The sequence below is a fragment of the Rhagoletis pomonella genome, unplaced genomic scaffold, assembly GCF_013731165.1.
Source record: "Rhagoletis pomonella isolate Grant_MI unplaced genomic scaffold, Rhpom_1.0 Rhpom_scaffold_00007, whole genome shotgun sequence".
In the NCBI taxonomy this organism is placed as follows: Eukaryota; Metazoa; Arthropoda; class Insecta; order Diptera; family Tephritidae; genus Rhagoletis; species Rhagoletis pomonella.
In genome coordinates, this window is record NW_023458561.1 from 47368679 (window position 1) to 47395325 (window position 26647).

The 26647-nt window shown below is 37.3% G+C and overlaps 1 protein-coding gene across 3 annotated transcripts in view; it reads right to left on the minus strand.

Moving 5' to 3' along the window:
* Positions 1-26647, minus strand: part of LOC118742945 (sorbin and SH3 domain-containing protein 2) — an 86073-nt gene that overhangs the window by 22840 nt on the left and 36586 nt on the right. The window contains exons 2-7 of one of the 3 annotated variants that reach the window (XM_036475375.1): positions 22338-22503; positions 18738-18858; positions 18019-18051; positions 13055-13107; positions 12808-12986; positions 6858-6908 (exon numbers count right to left, since the gene is read on the minus strand). In XM_036475375.1, coding sequence (XP_036331268.1) covers positions 6858-6908; positions 12808-12986; positions 13055-13107; positions 18019-18051; positions 18738-18858; positions 22338-22503 — 603 coding nt within the window. The remainder of the gene's footprint in view (positions 1-6857; positions 6909-12807; positions 12987-13054; positions 13108-18018; positions 18052-18737; positions 18859-22337; positions 22504-26647) is intronic. The other 2 variants (XM_036475376.1, XM_036475377.1) reach the window with 2 other exon arrangements.

Genomic DNA, 26647 nt, shown 5'->3' on the forward strand with positions numbered 1-26647 from the left:
CACTTTTTCTGCGATTTTTTATTTACTATCCTCTGATATAAAAAAATCGATTATCTTTTGACCGATTAGCCACAGTGGTGTATGCGGAATGCGCGTGTAATTTTGTAATGGATTTGTGGAAAAATCCAGTCACCGTAGTTGAACGCTAACTGACCGACTAGGCAGGCTGTCTAATTGCGACTTAACGAGTGTCCAATGCGGCAGCTAGCCAGAAAGCCTGCTAGTCTGCTGGTGTTTGCTTGATTGCTTGCCTTGCCTTGCGGAAGGGCGCCCGATACTAATTTCCAGCACTGCATGAATGCTCTGTTTATGTTTGTTGTTGTGGCTGTTGTTAGCTTGTTTGTCTACACAATGGTGCGCTGGCCATGGCAACGCTTCTGACGTTTGTACAAATGCAACCCATCGAAAGCCACCACCACCACCACCACCACCACCACCACCACCGCCACCACTTCCACCATCACCCGTAATTACCAAACGCCACCACAACGGCTTTGACGTTTACGAGGTTTTCTTCAACTTCATACCAACTATTGCTAACTTGGCTAACTAACAGACTGCGTACTGCGACGCGCACTGGCCATGCTAAGGAGGTCACAAAGTGCTGCGCTGCGCTGCGCTGCTGCTATTGGTATTATTGATTTTGCGTCTTGAGCTGTGGCTGCAGCGCCTAAGTAGCGGACAGGTGTAGCGATGCGCAAAAAACGTGGAGGAAAAATAAACGAAATGGAGGAAATTAAGACTAGAACGACGACTGACTGCACCTAGCGATTCGCTAACCTTCTCGGCCACGCGCCGGCTCTGAAGACTGTCCAGCGCGTGTGTGGGTAGACGCAAGCACGAGTAGTGCGCTGCTTTTGGTTATGAAGTGGCTAGCAGACCGGCGGAAACGGCTTTTAGCGCTAAGCGTCTTCGATTTGTTTGGTTATTTCTTGTAGAGCTTCGCATTTGCCTTCGCCTTCGTGAGTGCGAATTATCTTTTTTTTTTTTTGCGGTCAAAAGGAAATATGTATATTGTTATATTTGTTTGTTTTTGCTATTATTACTTTTGGTTCGCATTTTCTTTTGCTTCTTATAATCTTGATGACGAAAGTGTCTTTCTTAAAGGTTACGAAAATCCATAGGGTGTGTCAACGGCCTATAAAGATAGCGTGTTGTTGTCTGTAAGACGCGTGGGTTCGACTACATGACTACATAGGGAAAGTATTTGTTTACTTTACTTAAATGAATTGATTTGTTGTTATACGCTATTGGCGCACAATGACGTAGGGAGAAAAATAAAGGTAAATTAATAGGCGATAATGGTTTGTAGTAATGCTTCTTGGGCTTATCTTTTTTACTACCAGAATTTGAGGTCTATTGTCTTTGGTTTGAAATCGAATTAACGTTTAAAAATATTCTACGAAGAGAAAAAATGGAACAGTTGGCATGGAATTAGGAACTTTTAGCAAGGGAATCACCATCTATGATATCTATTAGAAAAGTCTAAAAAAGTTTTTTTTTTCGACTGTAAAATTTTTGGTTACAAAATTTCAGTAAACAGTTGACTTTTATTTTTGCATTCAGCCAAACTATATATAGTTAGATAATACTTCGATACACTTTTTGTAGAACAAATGGTCAACTGACAAAAAAAAAACATATTTGGCTTGATTTAAGTGTGACTGAAAAAATTTCAGCCAGTATTTAACAGTTAATATAGTACTCTTTTTGAAGTTAGAGAAATAAAAAGTATCATTGGGTAGGTTCAGAAGGTGCAGCAGTTGAGCGCAACCGTTGCTAAAAAAATCAGTGATCGTTATGCGTCTTCTGAACGGCTTGATGCATTAGCTGTCAAATTCAACTCTCAACAACATGTTGTTTCTAATGATCAGAAAAATATTACAATCATCTAACACGCAACTGTTCAGTTGATCAGAAGTACACAACAACGCGTTCAGAAGGTGCAATGGCAACAGTTACTGAGCTGTTGCGCCTTCTGAACGTGCCCATTGATGCATGCAGAGAACATCATGACGATGAAAAGGCCATGAATAATTTTCTTCTAAGAAATTGTTTAGGATTTGACTTTATAATATTTTTAATACATCCTAATATTTTCGGTCGCTCTTTAAATGTATTCTACGAAGAGAAAAAATCAAAAATTTGGCTTCGAGGAACATTTTGAAAAAAAGACATAGAAGTCTCTTTCAATGGGATTTTTTTTGTTAATTAAATTACCGTTGATTGCTGGCAATTTTTATTTAGGCGGTATCACACATTTTCATCCATCGGAATTATGTAAACTTTTTTTTTTTTTTTATAGATGAAAATGCACAACACTGTCAATAAAAAAACTTCAAATTTCCACTTTATACTATTAGAATTGAATGGGCTATAAATAAAACTGTATACACAAATTTTCTAAAAATTCCGAATAAATAGTATAACTTTTTGAGGAAACGTTGCTGATTTTTTTTTGTTGAATTTTTGTTCGAAGTTTGCAAGTTTGATTTATATAGTGTTTGATATAAAAAACCATATTTTTTATAAAAAAAAGAACTAATATTAAATATGCAATAAAAAAATACATTGTCAAAGTTTTTCAATATGTGGGTGTAGTACATGGGGAAATTATTACAGGTGAAGTAATGAGAGCTAGAAGAAACATTTTTTTTTATTGATTTGACACTATCTTATTTGAAAATTTGCCTTTAAAATTTCATATAAGATAGCTGAATGACAGAAAGTAAAGCGAGAAAGCTTTTTTATTACTTCAGCTGCTTATCTGTGCCATGGGTGTCTTATAGTAATGATAAGCAGTAAGGCAAAATGTCCACCTCAATATTAGTGTTCGAAAAACAACAATAAGACTTCAGGCAAAGAAAAAGGAGATTAGAAAAATCAGGGACCGAGAACGCGTTCTTGTTTTGGTTTAGTTACGAATAAGAACAAAATGTAATGCCAAGAGCGTTGCCACAAAAGAACTTAACTGAAGCAAAAGTATTGAGATCAGATTGAACGGGAACAAAATGAGAACAAAAGGCTTGGGAACGTTTCCAATGAGAGCAAAATGCGAACAAAACTCTCGCGAACGTTTTCAATGAGAACAAAATGAGAACGAAATTAACGAGAACGTTTTCAAGGAGGACCAAATTAGAAAAAAAGTCTGGGGAACATTCTGCTAGAGAACCAAACAATAACAAAAGCTTTGAGAACTTAACGTTAAAAATGAGAGGGGAGCAGTGTTGCCGTTTTAGCCCTTTGGTGGCTAAATTTGGCTACCAAATTCTTTTTTTGGCCACAAAAATTTGAAATTGCCCCTGGCCCTTTTTTAGCACTTTTCAAAATTTATTCATCATTGACATTAAAATTTTTTTATTGATTTTCATGAATTTAACTCTTCGCTCATAAAGCGAACACCTTTCCTTTAAGGCAAGTAAACATATGTCTATGTATGTTCCTTACGTTTCTGGGCCGTTATCTTATCCATTAACAATTTAACTATACTTTAAAATAGGTAAGTTGGCGGCCCTTAATATGCTTTATGTGTTACACAAAAAGTTTTTTTGTTGAATAAAATATTAATTCTTTTCAGAGTTCATTGTTTTTCTATACCAGTAATTATAGAAAATGTTTGCGTGTATACTTATATATTTATACTAGCAGTATCCCGGTGTACTTCTCTACACCAAATATTGAAAAACGAATGAAAAGTCCTGGAATTTTTCTATATGAAAATTTATCAGTTGTTTTATTTCAAAATTTTTGATTCTTTATTTTAAATCTTAATCCAACACATTTGGATATACAACATATTTTGTTTTTCCATCTTGGGTATGAATAAATAAACAATTTGGAATGCTAACTCTTGAACAGGCCACGCATAGCTACCAATTCCAGTAATCTACCACAAATATTTCAAGAGATATACCAGATGAAAATTTTTGTTAGTATGGGTGGTGCCACGCCCCCTTTTCCGAATTCGGGGAAACCTAACACAAACCATCTGCATAACAGCCCGACTATGCCGTATAAATTTGGTTGATATCTTGCACTTATTCTTTATATATAAGATGGTAGGTGCCACGCCCTCTTTTCCAATACCGCCCATTTTTATCCATGAGTATGGAATTATTTGTTATACCTCTATACCAACTTTCTGTATTCTACCACAAATATTTCAAGAGATAACCAACAAAAAAATTTTAGTTAGTATGGAAGGTGCCGCACCCCCTTTTACGAATTCGGGCAAACTTCACATAAACCATCTGCATGATAGCCTGAATATGCCGTATAAATTTGGTTGAATTCGGTGAAGCCGTTCTCAAGTTATAAGCTCACACCAAAAACGTGTACTTAATTGTATACATAAGATACATACATATGCCACGCCCCTTTTCCAAATTTGGGCAAACTCCACATAAAATATCTGCATGATGGCCCGAATATGCCGCATAAATTTGGTTGAATTCGGTGAAGCCGTTCTTAAGTTATATTGTCACACCAAAAACGTTCACTTATTTTTATATTTTAGTTAGTATGGGTGGTGCCACGCCCCTCTTCCGAATTCGGGAAAACTTCGCATAAACCATCTGCATGATAAATCATCATCATCAATCACGTCATTGAGAAAAACTAAAACCGCTATTTTGCTATATTTGGTCAATAGTTTCGTGAGTATAATTATTGCTTCGTGTGTTACGAAATTTATTTGTGTGTCAAAATTTTTGGGGCTGTTTGACGGAGTTCATATTTCGATTTTTGTTTTACTCGATGCGATCTTTAAGAAAAATATCTTCACTTCCCAGGTATTTTGGAGTGTCGCACCGTGCAATTGACCTGATTACTTTGTTTTTTTTTTTCGTCTATTTTCAATGGTGACTGTTCTATGTTATAACATAGAGGGAGAGCAGGACGGGCAAAATTGACACCTGCTATTACAGCTCTATGTATTTATATTAAATTTGCCAGTTTGTAGCACTTACACAGAAGTATAAACAGATGCAGATGAATTGGGTGGTTTAAATGGATTTCCACCCTGGTGACAAGCAATTAGAACATTTTGCCATTTTTATTCCATAACTCTGAATTTCTGTACGTCATACAGCGAAATAGAACTTATTGAAGGGTAGGCAAAGCCAGTGCCCTGTGCAGACTGCCGTGAGTTTGTAGGTATTTTCTTTGCTCATCTCAAAAGTGCCCTGGTTTTAGGTGGGTCGTAGGATAACCAGAACTGCCGCATGTCTAGGCTGTGAATGATAAATTTTGACAATTCAGCCCTTCAAGCCCCACCTGGCTGGTTCATCCGCTGTGTCTTTTCCGCAAATGTTCCTATGTGCCGCGATTCATGTTAGGGGGGTTTTTTTTTGTCGGAACCAGGCAGAAAACAACACTCAGGCTACATGCCGTCCATTGTACTGTTTTCATATTGCTTTTAATCTGTTTTAAATCTGTATGATTTACGAATAAACCTAAACAGATTGTTGGATGTCAAAGAGCTCAGGTGTTCGTCTCCCAACACATCGCGGCCATAGGTCTTATATCTAATTCTTCCAAAGGCGGTGCAGAAGCCCAAAAAGTGTTCCACCGCCTCATCCTCTTCATGGCAGGATGGGCAAATGGAGTTACATTACTGTCTGAAAAACGCTTGCATGGTCTGGTAAGCGAAAGGGTAGCTTTAGCTTACATTACTCAATAAAAATTCCTGCGAGAATGTTTTCTCTTAGTATTTATGCCTCGACGCCATACAAGAGGTACATGGTTATTAAAACTATTTTTCCACAAAATACACGTAAATACAATATGCCTTGAATGCGTACTGCATATCGTCGCCAGAGAGGAAGATCGCCCTATCTCGGCTGCCGGTTAAAAAACGTTCCATTTCAGCAAATGGTTGAAGAACGCCCTATCTCAGAATTTGGTTCAAAAATGCTCTATCTCAATATTGAGGGAGGATGTTTTAGGAGCATTTGCTGAGATAAGGCATTCTGCAATCGGCTGCCGAGCTAGTGATGATCTTCCACTCAGCCGCCGATAAAAAGTAAATAAATGTCTCCATCTGTCTTAAAATTTCTTGAAAAATGTTCTGGCAAAGTCGATTGGGATATTTTAGAGATTAGGGCAGACAAAACGGCGGATATAAAATTAAAAAAAATAAATAAATTGTGTTAAAGTTTTAATTTAACCATACAACTGTCTGTGTCTGTTACATAAAATATTAAACGAAGGTTTACATTTTTAAGTAGTAGTCCATATCGTGCTCAGAGAGTTAAACAACCGACCATACGTTGTCCTTACAAAGTAAAGATTATCATTTCGTACATTAGCCCGAAGGATCAAATGCAAAAGAAAAGTAAGGAAAAATCCAGAGTTGAGGTTTTAAGTTGATTAAGAAAATTATAAACAACGTTCAATTTGACAATTATAAACAATGCGGTTCAGTTTTATATGCATGGGAAACTTAACATACTACCCGGGGTTGAGTCTTGCAAAAAATGCCTTTGAGTATCTTAACCCTCGAACTCTAAAGCATTTTTCCACCCTTTACTACTAAGCCTCGCTTGTGAAGCTATTGTTTCGTAAGCAAAAAATGATCATCCTAAATGAATTTTTTATAAAGTAAGTTAAATTAAATTGTGCTATTTGTCCATTAGATGCGAGCGCTAAAGTTTTTGACATTGTTTTTTTTTTTGTTTTGCACAAAGAAACCCATGAGTCTCGCATGGCAGGCATACATATACTTCATGTTTAGCTACCCTACTTAATCCTATATTTTTAGGAAGTTTAAAAGCTTTTTAGTCGGACGCCAAAAATTTTGATTTGCGATAAGCTCATCAGCCAGATTATGTTGAATAATTATCAAATCTCTAACTCACCTGCGCGATAATCTCTCGGTTTTGGTGGCACTGGTGGCTCATTACCGTCATCTGTGATAACGGATTACAATGTATGTAGAAGACGGACATGAAAAAGGACATTTAAAGAAATTTAATTAGAGAGGAGCGTGTAAATTTGTAAACTAACGAAGCGAAAGCACAAAACAGCAAAAACCCAAAACGAATCAGTTAACCAGAAGGAAATGATGTCTTTCATACACCAAAGCGAAAGGAAACACAATTTTTTAATAGCTGCATGTGGAGTAGTTGATGAGCAATTAGATATATTGGCTGACTACCGAGATGGATCGATGGATGAAAATGGCTAAGGTTCTACATAAAAATTAAGTAAAAATGGGGTTAAAAACGATATTACTTATTATAGGCATGCTCTTTTTATAGATAGCTCTGTTCGACCTGGGCTTTTGTAAGCGAACGTTCAAGCGCCGAGAAGGGCATATCAAGTGCGTGAAACACTATAAACCCAGACTTCGACTGAACAGTGTATTCGACCACTACTCAAAACCATATTTAGAGTACTTGTTAGACACGAGCAAACACATTTTTTCAATTTCCGTTTCGATGTGAACGTGCGCTGAACTCTTTCTTCTCTTAAATGCAGAGTTTTAGAGATAAACTTCTTCAGATTTCATAAAAAGTAATGGGTGTCGTTGTAGGTAAAAAAAACAAGTGCGCATAGATTGTAAAAGTAAGTTTAAAAACCTTGAAATGACACGGCCATTGCAGACTTAAGGATCTCACAACTGCCACCGCAGCGTGGATGTGACGAGGCTCGCTTGCGTTCACTTGCTTCCGCGCCGTCTGGCACATAGCGCGCCTTCGGTTGATGCTTTTTCGGATCGAATTGTTGGTTTGCAAAGATGTCACCACGCTCGGTTTTCCTCAATGTAGCGCTACGACCATGTTGTAGCGTCTTAGGTGGCCTCGGCGGTGAAGCGGAACTGGAACGTTGCGGCATTTTGCGTAGAATTTTTGCAATACGCGTCGAGGTGCGCTCTTTACGCTCAGTATCAGCTCGTCCTATACCATTTCCTCTGTAAGCATTCTGTGTTGGACTGGGATATTTGTGTGCAATCCAGTCTGCGGAGAGATGTGGTGAAATTGCACCGGCTTGTGGTATATCTGGGCTTGAATTGGCACGCGATCCGATCGGCGGCGAAAGACTACGCTCGTATTGGCTGCGTATGCGTTCAACAACAAACCTGCGTTCGGGCTCAGCTTTTACTGTTTGCCGTGGACTCTGCTTAGTCTCCTTAAGTGCTGCAGTTTTACTTATTATATCAATGTGCGGCATTAGGCGATCTTTAACACCGATTGGTGAGATAACACGCCGACGTGTGCGTCCGCGTCCAGCGCCCGCACCAATGCGCATGCTCCGACTGCGCTGTTCGAATTCGTGCGCTAATGAGGACACATCCCCGTGTTCCTCAGCCATCAACTCCGTTCTCAAGGCGTCTTTTGATCCTGTTTCAAATTGCTTCAACTCAGGATCGCTGCGCACCTTTCTCAGCATTCTAACCCCAAAAAAATGACACCGACTATCATCATGTGCACCGAAACTCTCGAAACGTTCTGTAATCTTTCGCACATCGCCAGTTTGCACACGGCACAGGTATGAGGAGGAGGCCTGCGAATCGGGCGAAAGGCTGCGTGAACGATAGTGTGCGTCTAACATTTCAACGCTGCTATTTGGTGTTAGATCACCCAAATCATACCAGGCATCCGTTGCGTCCATGCAATCACGCGCTGGACTCATTGGTGATGCGCAACCCACGTCGGGTGGGCGCTCGGGCGGTGAATGCATGTGAAAATTTACACGCGCTGTGTGTCTTTCGCCAAAAATATCTTTCAAATCGGTCAAGGAATTGCTGAGCTCCTTGTGCTGACGTGTTGGTGTTGCTTTACGTGTGCGTGATTTCATTTTTTCCTCAATAACGCGCATAACTTCAGCCTCGTCTGGCGAGGAGTCTTCACGTGCATGGTATATGGTCTTGGGCGGTTCGTCGTATTGTTTTTCTTCGAAGTATTGTATTTTCTGCGTTATTTTCTCTTTCGGCTCTTTGGCGGTAGAGGAATGCTCCGGCGACTGCTTTGGTTCCTTGGTCTTACTATCCCCGTTGTAGTGCTCGTTGCGCAACTGACTCGCTTCTTCGGCAGCCGTAGATGCTGCTGCTATTTCTCGGGGTTCAACAACTTTTGATGTAGCGCTGCTTTCATGCGTCAGATTATATTTGTCTACGGGCTGTTTAGGTATGGGCGGTGGCTTGGGATAGGAGACTTCAGCGTTTTTTGCTGCCACTGCACCACGGGTTTCGCGCGCCAGATATACTGGCGAGCTGCTACGTGTTCCTTTTGGCCTACCGTCTTGCGGAGCCTTGTTCTCTTCGGTCTTACCTTTAGTTTTTGCTTTTGCCGTTGTCGTTTCCTTAGCTTGTTTTTTGCTTATGGTCGGCTGTAGTAGATCATCTCTTGACAATGTTGAGTTGCACCTGACTTTGAGCGCGCTTGGTGCCGCTCGTTTCTTAGTGTCCGCATCGACCGTGATTACATAATCTTCTGTGCATTGCGCATTGTTAGAGTAGATTTCATTTAACTGCTGCGTAATTTTCAATATTTGATCTTTAGAGAGCGTGCTGACAAGACGACTACCCAACTGACACTTTGCAAGCTCTTCCTCTGCCGTTAATTCAACACTTTCCGGCTGGAAATTGCCTTCCAAGCTGGAAGCCAAATCTGCTACAGTGTTTCGACGCCAGTAGGGGCGCACAAATTCGCGCGTGCCATCATACTCTTGTCGCAGTTGTTGTTCATAGTCCGCAAATATATTTTTCTGTTCGAAGGCGTAACGCAAATCCTCTACCGATTTGTCCTTGGCGTGCAGACCAAAGTCGGTCTCCTTGTACCACTTGACATCTTCCACATCTTTTGGGCGGAATACGAAATCTTTTGTCCGCTGATCCTGCTTTAGCTTACCCACTAAATAATTTAACTCTTTTTCGGCGCGCTCATGACAACGTATTTTCCGCCATTCATCAAAGTCTAATGGCTCGCCATCCTTGCGTATCGGCCTGAACGAGGTCAGCGATGTGGCACGCTCCAATTGACCGACGCGTTCGAGCGTGCTATAAAATCTATTCAAATCCGTAAAGCGTTCCGAGTTATTGCGATAGCGACAAGTTGGACTATGGCGTTCGTAATTCTCAAGCGACGTCGCGCTATGCGCAAATTCGCCACAAAGGTAAAGCCCACGCCTGGAGCGATCATCGGCGCTACTCAAGCTGCTAGCACGTATTACCTTACCGGTTTCAATTGTATCTGCTTTGGCAGCGCTGGCACGATAGGTGTCTATGCGCCGCCTAGAAGGCGAGCGCACAGTGCGCGCGGCTTGCTGTGGCACGCGCACTTCGCGTGTGGGCGAAAACTTTCTGGACGAAGCTTTGCCGGAGGAAGGAGAAGGCATACGTACGCTTTCTCTGCTCATTTTAGCTGTTGCAGATTGCGAGAGCACATGTGGTGGCAGTTGAGGTACACGTACCTCGCGTGTAGGTGAGAATTTCCTCGTGTTCTCGACAACGGCTGGCGATTCAGGGCGTGCGATATCGCGTGCCACTTTTGGCGACTTGGAACGCTGCAGCGTAGGCTGCAGACTGGGAGGGAGTTTGGGAACGCGCACTTCACGTGTGGGCGAAAATTTTCTGGGCTGCTCATAAATGGGCGGCGAAACTACGTCTGCTTCCGCTTTCGAAGCGTGTGTTTTGTTGTAAGCAACTTGCAAGCTTCTCGGCTCCTGTGGCACGCGTATTTCACGTGTCGGAGAAAACTTTCTATTTTTCAAACTCGGTGTAGGCGACTCCGGGCGTGCAATATCTCTAACGGTGGCCTCAGTCGGTACGACTTTGGCTGTGTAGTTTTTAGGGTGACGTCCCTCGTATTGCCAAAGCAAATCATCAACATAGCTGCGATCGACTTCGTCATAATCGTCGAGCCTGGCGTTATACTCTTCCAAGTGGTAGTAACGCTTCGGACTGAGACTGCGTGACTGATGTAGCGCGATCGATTGATAGCCGGTGCGCGGAATTATATGCGCTTCTTCGCGTGCATAGTATGCGGTCTGCGGTTGCTGCGCTTTCAAAGCGGCGCGCGTTTTATGTGCTTTGGGCATTGTGCTCGCTTTCGTGGATGCTTCATATTGCTTTTTGCTCTGCTGTACTGCCACTTTGGACTTAACAGCCTTACCATTCGGCTTCGACTTTGTCTCTGCAACCTTTTTGCTGGGTATCGTTTTAGTCTTACTGGTTGTGGCACTTTTGGGCGCCGTGGAGTCTATCGAGAAAGTGGAATCGGTGCGTGCTAGGCTGATTGTCGATACATTTTTCGGGCGCGGACTCTTCGAGCGCTTAAACGTCTTGCGCATTGCTTTGGCGCAATCGAATATTTTAGCCTGTGGAAAGCACGATGCATGACGAACTGTGGTGCTCATAGAATAAATCTCTGGTTTCCTGAGTTCCTCCCTGAGGCGTGGCAGTGATTTGCTGCGTAGATGTGCTACACAAGTGGCGTACGAGCGCACAGCTTGCTTCACTTCTTGCGGCGATTTGAGCGATGGATCGCGTAATATATTAGTACTGGCTTCAAAATTGGTAAAGCCCGTCGGCAGACTATTCTCCAAGCGTTTCTTTTCCTCGGCAAATGTGCGCTCTTTTGAAATTGAACGCCCGAACGCAACGGGACTACGACTCGACTGACGCAACGTTGCCACACGGCTTTGTGCACGCATGGGGCTAATCGAGCGGAAACGGGTATGTTGTTGCAAACGTCTAATCTTTCCCGCCTCTACTTCGCTTGACTCGCCACGACAAATGCTCAGCGCTCTTGGTGGCGGCGCTTCAGTGCTCGTGGACTTGCTGGCTGCGAGCAGTGAAGAAACAGCGCCAGCAGATTTGGAACGTGAAATTGTGCCATTGACGCGTGTATGCTTTCTAATTGTTATGGTTGCATACTTATTGGCGCCTAGCACATGCTCATCGGGACTTTGAAAGCATTGCTCGTGGCGCTTTGGTATGACTGGAGTTGGTTTTGGTGGGCGTGCCGGCGAAGCCTTCGCCGACGACACCTTCTGGCAAGATGATCTACGATTTGGCGGCTGCGGTGGCGAAGGCGCTGCGCTCGTGGCGTTCCGTTTGCCGTCAATCGGTATGAATGATGGTGTGAACATTTTCGCTTGGTGGTGGATTTTGACGTAAGTCGCTCGCGGTGACGTTTGCTGTTGTGTCGGCGCAACTTGTTTAGCTTCGGCTTTGTCGTGGCAACTATCGTTGGCGCCGTTAGCTGGCGCTGAGATCACACGAATTTTGGTCAGCGTTGGCGAGATCTGTATGTAATCGAGGTATTCTTTTTGATTCGAAGTGCGGAAAAGCGGGAAATTAAAATTTATTATTTTTTTTTGGTAGACTTAGAGTGGGAACAATTTGTGAGCCCATCCAGGCGGTGCGGTGCGGTTCCAGGGTGAAAAATAATTCGTTCTGTGCGCAAAACTGTCAACGCGGGCGTAAACGGTTGATGGTGAATTAAATTTTAAAATTTCTTAAACTTTTGAATAAACGACGGTAAGGGTTAAATAATACTACCCACACACCAAAAGAACCCAACAATTAATGAAAAATGTTAAACTAGCTACTTTTCAAATATATTTCGAGAGGTTTCAAGTGTATTTGTACTTGTCACCGTGTACTTTGTGTTATGGTGTGTGTATGTATGTGCAACTCAAAATTTTCTTTGTCTAACCAGCTTCTTCAAAACCAGCATTCGCATCGAAAATACTACATAGTAAACAGGTTAATTTCCTCAAATCCATAAAATTTGCTTTTGCCAATAAAGTACTTCTGTGCATTTGGTAAGCTTAAGCTTTCTGTTTTTTTTCTGTGCTTACCTCTAGGTCTTTCTGGTGCTGGCTTTCTAAAACCAAATAATGGTGGTTCGCCGCCCGCTTGTACGCTCTTATAGGCTTGCTTTTGCTCGACTGGGCTAAGTGGACTGGCTTGTGGTGCTTCGCGCTTGCGGAATACCAGATTCGAATCACTCGTGTAACCAGACTCTTTGGCTAGGGCTCTGAAAGAAGAAAATGGCGATTACTCTAAATGAATTGAAGTTACTAAAAATGAAATTAAAAATTTTACCTGGAAAGATTTCCTTCAGTGTAGTGTGGCGAGAGCTTGGCTTGATCCAGGTGCTACGTATTAGTCAAATTATGTTAAAAAGTGAGAAAAAATGTTTTAGTTAGAGTTTTTTTTTTTGTTTTTAGTGAAAAATTAGACGCATTCAATACAGTTTTAGCAATTGATGTACAGTATTTTTTATAATATAGAAATAAGTTTTTATAATAGTACAACATTTTTAAGTTTACGGATTGGATGACAGTAGGAGAATGTTTCCGAAATAGTCTTGAAATGGGCCAGAGCTAGTGCCAATTTGATCCCGAAATGGCCCTAATATAGTACTGAACAGTTCAGGACCCTAAACCAGCTGTGAACTATAGTAGTCCCTCAATATTCCTGAAATAGCCCTGAACTTGTCCAGAAATGTTCATTCGTATACACTAGAAGCAATTACAAATTTTCCGCTAGGAGCCACCCTGGCTGGGTCCCATATCGAGTATGGAACACAGCTAGCTTCAGATCGGGTAGTATACATTATCATCATTGCCGCTTTTAACTATGCTATATTCTAGAAATATTCAATTATATACTAATTTCATTTTTAGAGCTCTGATTTGCATTCTGAACTGATCGCATTTTGATGCAAAGCCTAGATACAAAACTTCTAAAATCCAACTTCATCAATTGTCAGCAGAACTTCTTTTTTTTCTTACCAAACCAGACCCTGTGCGCGTGTATGGACCGACGAGCCAGTGACCGAATTCAGCAGACTGTACTGCTGAGGTTGAGAAAAGGTTGGACTTTTGGTCAAAGTTTTAGCACCGTGAGCAATATTCTTCGTAGAATTCGTAGTTCGATTTGTAGTTTGCAATTAGTGGAGCATTTCGAACCACCCTAACTGTTACGCCTAACGAAAAGAATGACACCGTTGTTAACTATAAACTCTCTGGAATTTGTATTGATTATATGTCATCAACTCAGAAACTGCACCGCCTATATCACTGCAGGGATGTACTAGGCTATAATCTAGGATCTAATGTTCGAAACCAAGATCCAGAAAACTTATTTACGGAGAAACGGAAATTGCATAAAAAGGACTAGGCGAGGCGTTTGGAACTAAGATCCAGTGGAAAGGCTTCCGAATAACTGCTGTATTTTCCAAGCGAAGATATAAATTATATTTCTCGAGGATGTGAACATTTGTATGTATTTGTAGATATTGAATTTTAGTGGCTGACTAGGATAAAATTAATGCTTTTTCGCGTCATGTATTTCTATATTAATTACTTGAACGAACTATCTGGATACTCTAATGAATTTACCTACTTCGCTCCTGATAGGTCTGCTAGTTGCGTTACTACGTGTCTTCCTAGTATTCTATACCTAAAATTCGCAAGGTGTAGGCATTCACACAGGAAATTTCGAGAACTTTATTCAATTCGCGGCAAGTTCTATTATAGGGAAGTACTGTTATTGCGGCATGTTGGGCTAGAGCTAGTCCCCTCGTGATGGTTACTACAATTGTGAATGGTTCTGTCCAGAAAGTAGCTGGAGAGATTTGGAAACATGTTAGCCAACATTAACTTGGAAACGGACATTTCGGACATTCACAATACTAAATTAGCTTTGTGGAAGCTGTCTATATTTTATGCAACAGACTACAGGCACGTGCAAAATGAAGACGAAAAAACGCACAAGTCTAAACTATAAGTCAGTCATTGTCAGCAAGACTTGTATTCAATTGTTTGCTTTATGTTATTGAACAAAAAAGCAGAAATTCTGGACGTTGATATTCACTAAAGAAAATTCTATGGATGTTGCGGAAAAACTGGTGGAATCTAGATCAACTCCTCGAGAGTAAATTTGTCTGAAATTTAATTAGAATAGAAGGATCGTGTAAGGCTGCCTTTGTCTACGGGGCTAATACTCTGAAAGTAGGGATGTCGGAAAAACATCGATGCATCGAAAATATCGATGGCCCCTATTATGAGTTGCATTCGATTTTCGATCTTCGCTGGCTATCGAAGATCGAAAGTGAAATTCCTATTATGAGCTATGCAAGCGTGTCGAAATTTTCGTTGAGTATTGAATTTTCTGTCGAACAGAATTTTGCTTTCGTTGGCGTAGCGAAATGTTAGAAAATTTAAAAATTGTATGATTTTGCATTTGTTTTCTTACTTTTTAGCGGCTAGACACTAATTTTAAACAATTTGTATTAATTTCAAGCAGTTCTAACGTCGTGAATAGTAAACACAAGCTCGAAAGTCTGGTTTTACATATGAAAGAAAATCCCTATACGCTGTTGGCACGATCTCTGAAAACAAAATCATGGAGCTGTTTATAGTTTTAATATATTTTAGATAGATTAGGATCACAAAATTTCTTAAATATATTGTATGTCAATTATATACTCGAAAGACTGCACTTAAACTCTCACGTTTTCTGCTCCTGGCCAGTTTTTTAAGCCCTCATCCTCTGACGAATCGTTCACCAGAACTCCGTTGTACTAATTAAATTTTAGTTTTTTTTTACCACGTTTTTATAACTCGCTTTCTTTTTTGTTTCATTTTAGTATGCACAAATTTACATATGTACATATGTATAAGCACACTATTTAGTTTGCTCGATTTGTAAACAAAGCTTCTCAGCAGTGAAAAATATACTATTGTGAACAACCTAAACAAGCGAAATTCACAATAGCGCTATTCTTCATCGAATGAGCGCCATAATACCAAATGAAAATTCGTTCGCTCAGCACTTTCGACCACAGTCGAAAATCGAATGCAACTCATAATAGGGGCCGATGTTTTGCTTCGATGCATCGAAAATTTTCCACTCGATGTATAAATAGTCGATGTATCGATGCATCGATGTATCGATGTTTTTTGAAAACTGACATCTACGGTACATTGAACCGTCATTCCAGTTTATCAATTGTTAAAAAAAAAGAAGTGACTTTGGCCAAAAAATTTAAATGGCTGCAAGAAGTTCCGTTAGAAACATAATTAGCTCAGTTGCAGTAATTTATTTCAAATTTTCTACAATTTTGCTAATAACATATTTTGTTGTGAAACATTATCAGAAAAATCCTATGCAAATCGATGCATCGATGTATGCCCTTCGATGCATCGAAAAATATCGATGTACATATCGATGCATCGAATCAAAGAAAAACATCGATGTATTTTTGCCACTGACATCCCTATGTGAAAGTTAATTGTATTGGTGTCCTGCCATTCGAAGGCAAATGAAAAGAAGAAAGTTATGGAACAAAACAAATCTCGACTTAATAGCCTATTTCCACCAAAAGCTTAATTACATTTAAGAGCTCAGGTAAGTTCCAAGAATTTTAACCTTGGGGGATCGGAATGGATTTTTTCTTAATTTTTGCTTTTATACTCTCCGTTTGCTTGTACTTAAATTACCACCTTCGAGTTGTAATCTCCCTTTTCCAACAGGCACAAACTGCAATTAAGGCGTGGTGCAACTGGCAGTTCTAAAAAATTTTCAGCCAAAAAAAAAAGAATTAAAATTAAATTTATTTTACTTTTCTCCATTCCGTAAACTTAATATATTCCCAAACTTCAAAAAATATGTATTAAATAAAAGATAAAAAAAATTAAATAATAAAAAATAAGTTAATTAATTCAAATAAATAACTAAACAAACTTTAATAAAAACAAAAGTGAAATAAAATTTAAAACTGAGAATTTTTCAAAACTATAAAGACAGTCAAGTATTGCTGACGAAGCATTTGTTTACTTTTTTAAGAACGGAGCTATCAACTCTTTCGAGAACCTTAACATTTATTTTCAACTTTAAGGTTCGCTCTCTTTAATTGTTGCATTGTGTTTCAATATATAACAAAGTCGTTTCATTTAAGGACAGTGCTAATATATAGAATTCCATTCAAGTGGTTTGGTGCAGTGCTATTTATATTTGTTATTTTTTTTTTTAGTGTAAACATACATACTCATGTATGAGAGTGCTCCTTTCACATGTGTGCGTAAATAACATGTGCTCTATATTTTTAATCAAGTGCATGTAAATGGTTTAATTAACTTACGCTTATATCATCGACGTATTCGATGAATATACGCGGTACAACGGTTTGTTCGCTTAACCACTAACGATATAACCACGATAGCGAAAGGGGCAGAGAAGGCAGTACGATTGCGAAAAAGGCGAAAGTATCAAGAGTAAAAATATTGCATACACTCATATTTATAATAACTTTGCTTATGGGAGCAAAATTAGGTGACAGATAACAAGATCAACGGAAATAAGGTCAATCGTACCATGGTGGGAATTAAAGTCAAGTGACCTTGTTTCCGTTGATCTTATTACCAGTCACCCAAAATTATAATTCTAGTACAGTCAAAACTCGATAAACCGAACTAATGGTTGGACACCCATTTTGGGGTCGCTTTAATAAAAATAGCTTTCAATAAAAAAAAAAAACAGTTTATTCGTAAGTATCGATTTGAAAAAAGTTACATAGAAAATTTATAATGAAAATATCATTAGATTCAACCCCCAAAAAATTTCGTTGAAAATGAACATTTGAAAAGTAATTAATACTTTGCTGGCTAGCATAAAATTTGCAAATGCAACTCCAACTGCAAATCCATGACAATTTCCACAACATCCTGAACAGCCCTTTAGTGTTCGGGATAACCGTCAACAGTTGGATTAATGAGGACTTGAATATTGGATAATTTAGTTTTCAATTGAGTCGATAAGTCGTTTAGAACTAGAGCAGCTAGCTACAAACATTTTGTTTAAAAATTTAACGGTTTTTAATATAGTCAGCACCTCAACAAGAAAAATAAAGTAATGAATTTACTATAACGCAAATCATTCCCAAAACCAAGTAGACCCAAATAGTTATGTATTCTCAGGCAAAATCTCATTTATCAACTAATCAAATTTAAATTTGTATTTGTACATAAGTATGTATAATTTAATCAAAAGGTGATGCATACCCCATTAAAGATGTCCATCACTTCGTCCCACCACTAGAAAACGTGGAATAAAATAGATTGAGTTAAAACAAACAAATAATAAATAAATCAAAATAAATCAAAATAAAAAAACAACAATTTAGCTGCATTAGAATAAAAAGTTTTCACTTAGATAAGTATATAGATAATTATGTATAGTAACTTTTTTTTACTATGTATAGAGCACGATGACGTAAACTGCAAAGACCTTGACAATATAAGCTGGAAACGTGATAAGTAAGTACTTAATTAACCAGTAAACGTAATCGAAATCGAATAAAATATTAACTATAAATAAATTTTACGTTTTTATGTCGAGTGAAATATGTATGTACATGTTAATGAGTTTACAAGTGTACTGTACATGTGTAAGTATATATGTATGTATGTATGCAAGTGTCGCAGAGAGTTTGTGCTTAAAATTTCATACTCGTAATTCTAAAAGTTATTTATGTCATGTTGTGCTAAATGTCAAGTGAAAGTGAACAGAACAGCGTGGAATGCTAATACAAAAATTTACAAATGCATAGGAAGGTATGTATGTACATATGTATATTGTGATTTCAAAATGTTGCGAGTTGAAATTGCAATCGCCATCGATTCGTTCGTGATAACCTGGCTGTATTGCAGTTGCATTTCAAATATTTGGAAATTTTTTTATTTTTCTTTTTTTCATATTTTAGTGTTATTTTGCTTTATACCTCTTTGCGTTCCTTTTCGGACACGGACGAACGTCCTGTTACGTAGTCTTCAATGCGACCAGGTTGATTTTTATATGTGCTTGGTGCCGATTTAATCGGATTTGGCATAGTACCATATAATCTGAAAGTAAAAAAAAAGCATAAGTCAGCTGGATTTGATGAACTTAACCTTAAGGGCAGTTTTTTTTTCTAACTTAGTTTTTATTTATTAAACCTGGGCCATACTTTAGAGCCTAAAAATAAATTAGCAAATCTTAATATATTCACTTAACTTACACCCCTTAGTTGGCACGAGTATTTTCTTAACTAACCATAAAAAATAGACCAAAACGCTCCAGCTCTGAAAGTATTCAACTCAGAATTCGGTGGTAGTAGCAGAGGACGAGATGGACAGACCAGGTAAAGAAGGACTTGGCTTTACTTGGCGTTCTCAATTGGCATACAAGACAAATGACTGGCAAGCTTTAATGAACGCCAAAATCGCCTAATAATAATAATAATAATAATAAAAAGAATAAGACCCTAAATCTGGAGTTCCTGTTTACAAGCAATTGCTTGGGTGCGGTCAAAGGTTCGATGCATACTATTTCGCCTTCCGTTCCTTTATTTCGGTTCGTACCTTTGTGAATCTCAAGTAGTGATGCCATGTTGCTCCGGTGATTGTTTGAAGGATTGTGGCAAACAAAAAAAAAAATATAAATAAACCACCCTGCATTTCTTAATTTTCTTGCATTTTGATGGTAAATTATTAAATATTATTAAGTGAAACTCTTGACTTGTTTAACTTAAATTTGCAGCAAACACCAGATTGGTGAACACATCCCAAGCCACCGCCACGCAGACGGGGATAAAACGACGCTGCGGAGACAAAGTCTGGCTTCGCACTTCCAGAGCAGGTGGATCAGATGACCTCTTTATAGCGAAGCTGCAAAAGAGACTCATCAACTGTGTCCTTTTTGTATACCCTACGCTACAATTACAAGCATTTCCTCAAACCTGGATACCTTAAAGTGCGAACGACAACAAACCAACCAAAGTCATACCGGCCCATGATTCAATAATACAAGGTTAGATAATTATTGACAGCTGCGGTTTGACACTCCCTTACAAAAGGTTGCATTTACGAAGGACGGAGAAAGGGGGAGAATGAAATCTCTTGGTGCGAAAATGGTAGTAGAAAAGTACGCAAAGTAGACAATTAGTAGTAAAATTCCTTTTGTAAATTCTAATTTATTTGCAGGAAATCTGGGTGACAGGTAATAAGATCAACGGAAATAAGGTCAATTGACTTTATTTCCCTCCCTGGTGCGAAATAAAGTCAATTGACATTATTACCTTTTTAAAAACGAGATAAAATCAATTGACATTATTTCTCTTTCAAACATTAAATTTGCTTAGCTTCGCGGCGGCCCGCGTTAGCGCGCCATAAAAATCCACCCAAGCTTTATCTGTCATCAGTGATATTAATGTTACCTTTTATAACGACAGGTAATAAGTCCCACATGGTTTCTAAAATCACAAAATAGTTTTTGTGCAAATTGCAAATAGAGGGTATTAATGAATTCAAGCCCTCGATATTTCACCTTTTTATACTTGTAAGTTATTGGAAGCAGGGATGCCAACTTGGCTCAAACCGTACCATTTGTCCCTATTTTACTTCAAATAGCACTTAATTTTTCAATTTGGCATAATTTATTATTTCTCTCATTGGCACATTTTGGCACTTTTTTATCCTCAATATGGCACCTCATAACTAAGGATAGTTGGCAGCCCTGATTGGAAGATTTCTGCTGTGTTTTGGGGCAACAACTTGTCTGCAGTAAAAAAGCATATAACTTGTGTTTCAAAAGTGTGTGAAAACCAATCAATTAGCTTATATGATCTCGGTTCCACAAATTGCTGGCGGAGACATGAATACAGTGTAAGAAAATTCTTTTTCTATAATTGTTTCCTTATAGAAAGGTTGGTTTCTTTTCCACCCTAGACATTCCGAATTCGTTCAAAATATGATAATTTAAAACACAGAATTCTTTCAGTGTTCCTCCGGGGTTTTTGGACATGGACTGTTTCATCAATTTAATAGTGTTCGCTTTATTTTTGTGGAAACGAAAAATGTTTTGCAAGTTATGGATCATTTCTACACTCTTTCTTCAAATATTTCTCGTTTTCCAGCTGTGCGCAGGTGTTTAGTTTTTCGCATCGTGTTTTTACATATTCGTAATCTAAATTTTTTTAATAAAATCAATTGGTGGTAGTTCATGATTGTGTGTGGATTAATATAACAACACTGAGTATTTGGCAATAACCTTTTTCATCTATTAAAAAGCAACACTTACGGGGCAATGTTTATTGAAAGAACAACATTTTTTTCTATGAATCGACATACTTTAAGCATTGTTGACGCTATTTCCATTTGAATGAGGAAATAGCATCAATGACGTTATTTCCAAATTTTTGTTGACTTTATTTCGCTTTTGAAAAGGTAATAATGTCAATTGACTTTATTTCGCACCAGGGTGGGAAATAAAGTCAATTGACCTTATTTCCATTGACCTTATTACCTGTCACCGAAATCTGGCCTTTTAAACGAAATATTGAACGTAGTATTGATACATCTACCTGAATTACGTAATTTATGTTCTATTTAGCTGTATAAAAACTGCAAAATGACTCAAAATTAAAATAAGACTACTATGAGATTGATGTAAACATCCAATTTAAAAACAGTTTATGTTTTCATCAGTTAAATATGCTTCATATGCACATACAAATAAACATATTGCACAAAAGTTTATACTTCTCTTTCACACCAAAGCTACACTGTTTCCATGTAAATTTTCAAAGAAGCAACACGGTGCCACTGCTAAGGGAGCGGTGCGAGAGAGGCAACTGTCAGTTTATCGAACCTTGTATTATTGAATCATGATACCGGCCCATCAGTTTAACGTCATTTCTACTAAAATCCATATCAGAGATAGTTTTCTTATTGAAACCTCTTTGCATGAAAATAAATATGCCTGAAAATTGATCAGACGATTGACGGAGCTCTCAACAGACAACAACTAATGCGATTGAACTTAGTACTAATGGAATGAAAATGTTCGAATGCGTGCGGCAAAAGTGGTAAAAACTTATCTCGATGGCAACGGATGGGAAGTGCTAAGGCATCTACCTTATAACCTTGAACTTACACCATCAGACTACTATTTATTCTCGTCTATGCAGAACGCCCCTATGGCAGTACGTTGCATTTAAGCTGAAGGTATAAAAAATTTACATGATACTTTCTTGGTCTCCAAAGACGAGGAGTTTTACTGGCGCGAAATCCATGAATTCCCAGCAAAGTGCAAAAAAATCGTTGTTAGCTATGGGTATTACTTTCAATAAAGTACATTGTACCAATTTTGCATAACAAAAAATTCAAAACAGATAAAAAAATCCCTTAAAGCTTATTTGTTTACCTTCCTGGGTGGTAACTACATAGGTAATCTTAGCATACCTGTAAATCGTGATCTAATCTTATCTTAACTTGCATACTTTCTTGTATTTATCACACACACACACACACACAAACATAATTATGTAAATCACAGTACTCACTTATCGTCCTGGTACGAATTCGTACTGCGATTCGCAACGTTCGTGGCCGATGAGACCGATTGTAAACGTCGTCGATCTAATGTTCGATACTTTACTGTAGAGTAGTCGGAATCGTAATTGGGCTCGGGCTCTGATTGATATCCGGTTGATTTCAATTGTGGACGAGCTGTGTCAAAGGTTTGAATTAATAGATATAAATATTTGATGTAATTGTGTTTACTAATATTTAATATTTAATGTTTGTTATTATTTGATATTTTTCTTTGTGGTTTTTAGTATTTTGAAACTATGTAAAAGTGCATTAGGCGGCGTAAATAGTCTGTAAAAATCCAGTGTCCAGTGATGTAGCCCAGTGTAGCTTACACCTATGTATCTGTGTATGTCTTGTATATACCAGTTCCTTATATAATAAATTTAGTTGTATTAGTGAGTTGTTTGCAGAAGTGAATATTTTCAGTGTTTGAGGAGTGTTTTTTTTTTTTTAATATAACATTCATTCCATTTACTACAAAGGGTTCATGCATACGACCTTTTATATTTTCAACAGAATAGGATCAGATAAGAGTTTGTTAAACATTAGATTGCCATAGCCATCACAACTTGACTTTCATGTACTACATAAAGTGTCATTGGAATGTAAGTATTTCAAATAAGGCATAGCGAAAAATTCTAGCATTCTATGAGTACTACTCAAGCTTCGCAAGCATTCCGAGGCACGCGCTATAGGTGGAGGTAATCGTACATAAAAGTATGGCTTATGAATATCTACCGAAGCATTTATAATCAGCGCATTTGCAATTACTACAACTACATACTGCAAACATACATATTTCCATTTAACTACATATTATGTATTTTCTCTTTTTCTGTTTGTGTTGATTTGCTATAAAGTAAACGTAAAAATCACCTCTTTGACATTTGTAGCGAATCACGTAATCATCTGTGAACAATGTAGAGGTGTGGCGAGGCGAAGTGAGGCGCATTGCAGATGTGAGATGCAAGTTGTGATGCGATGCGGCGGAGGAGCAGCGTTGGGGTACCGGGCGTTAAACGCGGAATGGTATAAACGAACGGGTAAAAGCGTTGTTAAAGCCGTAAAGCGTATCGCATCATAAATGTGTACAAAATTTTGTGAAAAAGAATTGCAAAAAAAAAATATATATATATTTACTATGTACATTTGTAGATACGACTTTATTAGAAATTCATATATGTACATAAATGTATCTGTATGTGTGTACATTAGGGTGGCATAAAATCTTTTTTTCCAGTCAACCCGTAGAGTTGAAGAATTTTGAAAATAAGGAGACGCATATTTTATTATTTTAAAATCAGTTAATTTCAGGGACCGTAACGGTTATAATCTTTGTAATAAAAAACATAATTTAATCGTAAAAATTGGACTTATATCTTTCCGAGCAAATTTATCGTTAGTTTATGATATTTATTTTTTCGATCAAGAATAATGAACAATTTTTATATTTTATTGTTCGATAAATTTTTTAACGTTATTTTTAATTTTTTCGATCATATAACCATTATTTTCAGTTTTATTTTTATTTTATCTTAAAATGTTTAAGTCGGCTATAGATATGCAGTCCCCATAATAACGGTTAAAAAGGATAAAAAAAAATTAAAATCGAAAATAACGATTATTTTTTACCGAAAAAATGAAAATCCAAATTTAACGAGTATTCCTGCACGAAAAAATAATGATTTTGAATTGATTTAAAAATAAATATCTAGTTATGTAAAGGTTATTTTTGGTGCCTGGTTAATTTTTACCATGCCGCCGATGCTTTGCCTATTGCTAAATTCTATTGCCTAAATATCTTTCATTTGTTTAAAGTTATCTCATGTATTGAAATGCAGCAAATAAGTAAAAATATTTAATTCCCTTTTGGTATTTCTATTTTGTTTTTGCAAATTATTTGAAACTAATTCTAAGATTGATTTGAATTGACCTTTTTCAGCTATTGCTAACGAGCAATTTCACTCTATTATTGCTTTACGATAAATTTGTTTGCATATATGTATGTAAATAGCTTTAATTTCCGTTAAGCAAGCGGAAATGACAAGAAAAATATCTTAAAAATCAACATTTCTCGAGATTTTTTTTACGCAAATTAGTTGCGCTCGATTAAACCACCAAATTGCTAGGTGGCAGCACAACATCTTGTTTGTCACTTAGAGCTTAGACAAATTTTCTTTTACACATATCCGGTTTGTACTATTTATTTATTTTTCAATTAATTTTAATTACATATTTTATACAAGTTTAGCTCAATGTCTAACGAAAATTTTATAAATCCAAATTTCTAACTTAGTACAAAGATTACAAAAAAATCAACAACATTGCACAACAAAATTTTTTAATTTTTTATTTTAGAAATAAATATAAATAATAAAGTTTGAAGTGTCTATAAAATACCGTTAATTTTTTATATTTTTTTTGTTAACGTTAACAAAAATTTTTAATTATTTTATTTTAGAACGAAAAACTTTATAAATCTAATTCTCAAACTTAGTACAAAGATTAGAAAAAAATCAACAAAGTTGCACAACAAAATTTTTTAATTTTTTATTTTAGAAATAAATATAAATAATAAAGTTTGAAGTGTCTATAAAATACCGTTAATTTTTTATATTTTTTTTGTTAACGTTGTTGCGCATTTTCTTCCATATAAAAAAGAACGCAACCGTTTTACCAAAAAAAAAAAAAAAAAAAAAATGTTCTTATTATGCCAAACTTGAAATTTGGATTCATATGCTTTTTGTTATAAACTTGCATAAAAAATAATTAAAATTAATTTCGAAAATAATAAATACCCCAAACCGGGTGACCATATCATTTTGTCGCGGCGTGTCACGTTGATGGGCCGAAAAAAAGTTCAATTCGATCTAAGTGATTTTCTACACGCACTAAGAGAGCGGAAAGTAAACAGTTTGTTATAAAACAAATGTATTTAGCTGTATTAAGAGCGTGTCGAAAAATAAAATTCTTACACTCCTGACATACTCTCAAAGTGAGCGTTTAAAATTAGAATTAGAAGTAAAGAAATATATACAGTTTTTTTAATAAGGACCTTTTATGGATATTATTCTTTTTGTTTGGTTTTGCAAAAATGTAAATTTACAATTTTGTGGCATTATAAAACTATGTACAAAAAAGATGCTTTTATATACCGGAAATATTGGCAATAACATTTCAATGTCGCTAAGTCAGATTTACTGAATTGCAATTATCTTACGCGGCACTTTGCCGGTGTTATTATCTTTTTTGTATACTTTTTATAGTTTGTTTTTCACTGTACTTTTCCCTGATCCCTATGGCAAGGAGTGGTTCAAGCCCTGATCCTATTTTTTTTTTCGATTTAACCCTTCAGTGGCTTCCTTGGTACAAAAGTACCAATTGGGATTTTAAAACCCTCTTTGATTTGATTTATGCATCTATTTACAAAGCTGAAACTTGATGAATATCTTTCGTGTATATTTAACAATGAACTATAATATGGGGTTGGCTAAGGTAAATCTATACAAATTGGCTGTTAGCATTCATTCTACTTTATGGATTTAAATTTTATTTAAAATTTTCAGAAAATCTTATTTAGCGATATTGAACTCTGGATTTATTGCCTCGAATGCTAGGAAGTGTCAATTAGGGGATTCCCAAGACATGTTAACTGTCGTAAAATCTTAAGCTTAACATTTTTTTTTTTAATGCAAAATAACGGTTAAAATCGTTTTAGGAGTGCTACTTATACATTTTTTGTATCATTTTAAAATCATTTTGGTGTTGTTAGAACGTCTCTGAAACCATTTTAATCACTATTTTACATTAAGAAATGTTAAGCTTAAGATTTAACGACGGTTAACAAGTCGTGTGCATCCCCTAAATATCTATTAGCGCTTTACCTAAAGTCTTCAAAGCACTCATACACACGAATCTGTCATATACCTACATATGTAAGTTTCTAGCTTTCAACTAATTTCCTGAATGTCATAAATAAATAAAAGTATTGTAATTAATGTTTGGTTTTTTTTTGCATTACCACCGCTTTTCTGCTTGTGTATCGTCTGGTAGAGTCGTTTATACCATTCATGCTGATGTGGTTCCTTCACCTCCTGTAGCGCGTCAATTTGAAAGTGAAGTGTTGGAATTGATTTTTTTTATGTGTTAATTATTCATATTTTATTTTATATGTAAATGATTGTATTGCGCTTTTACCGATCTCAATATAATGGGCATTCCATCGTTGGTAACCGGTCCGATGCCGTCGACTTGCCGTCGACCCAATTGCGCCATTTTT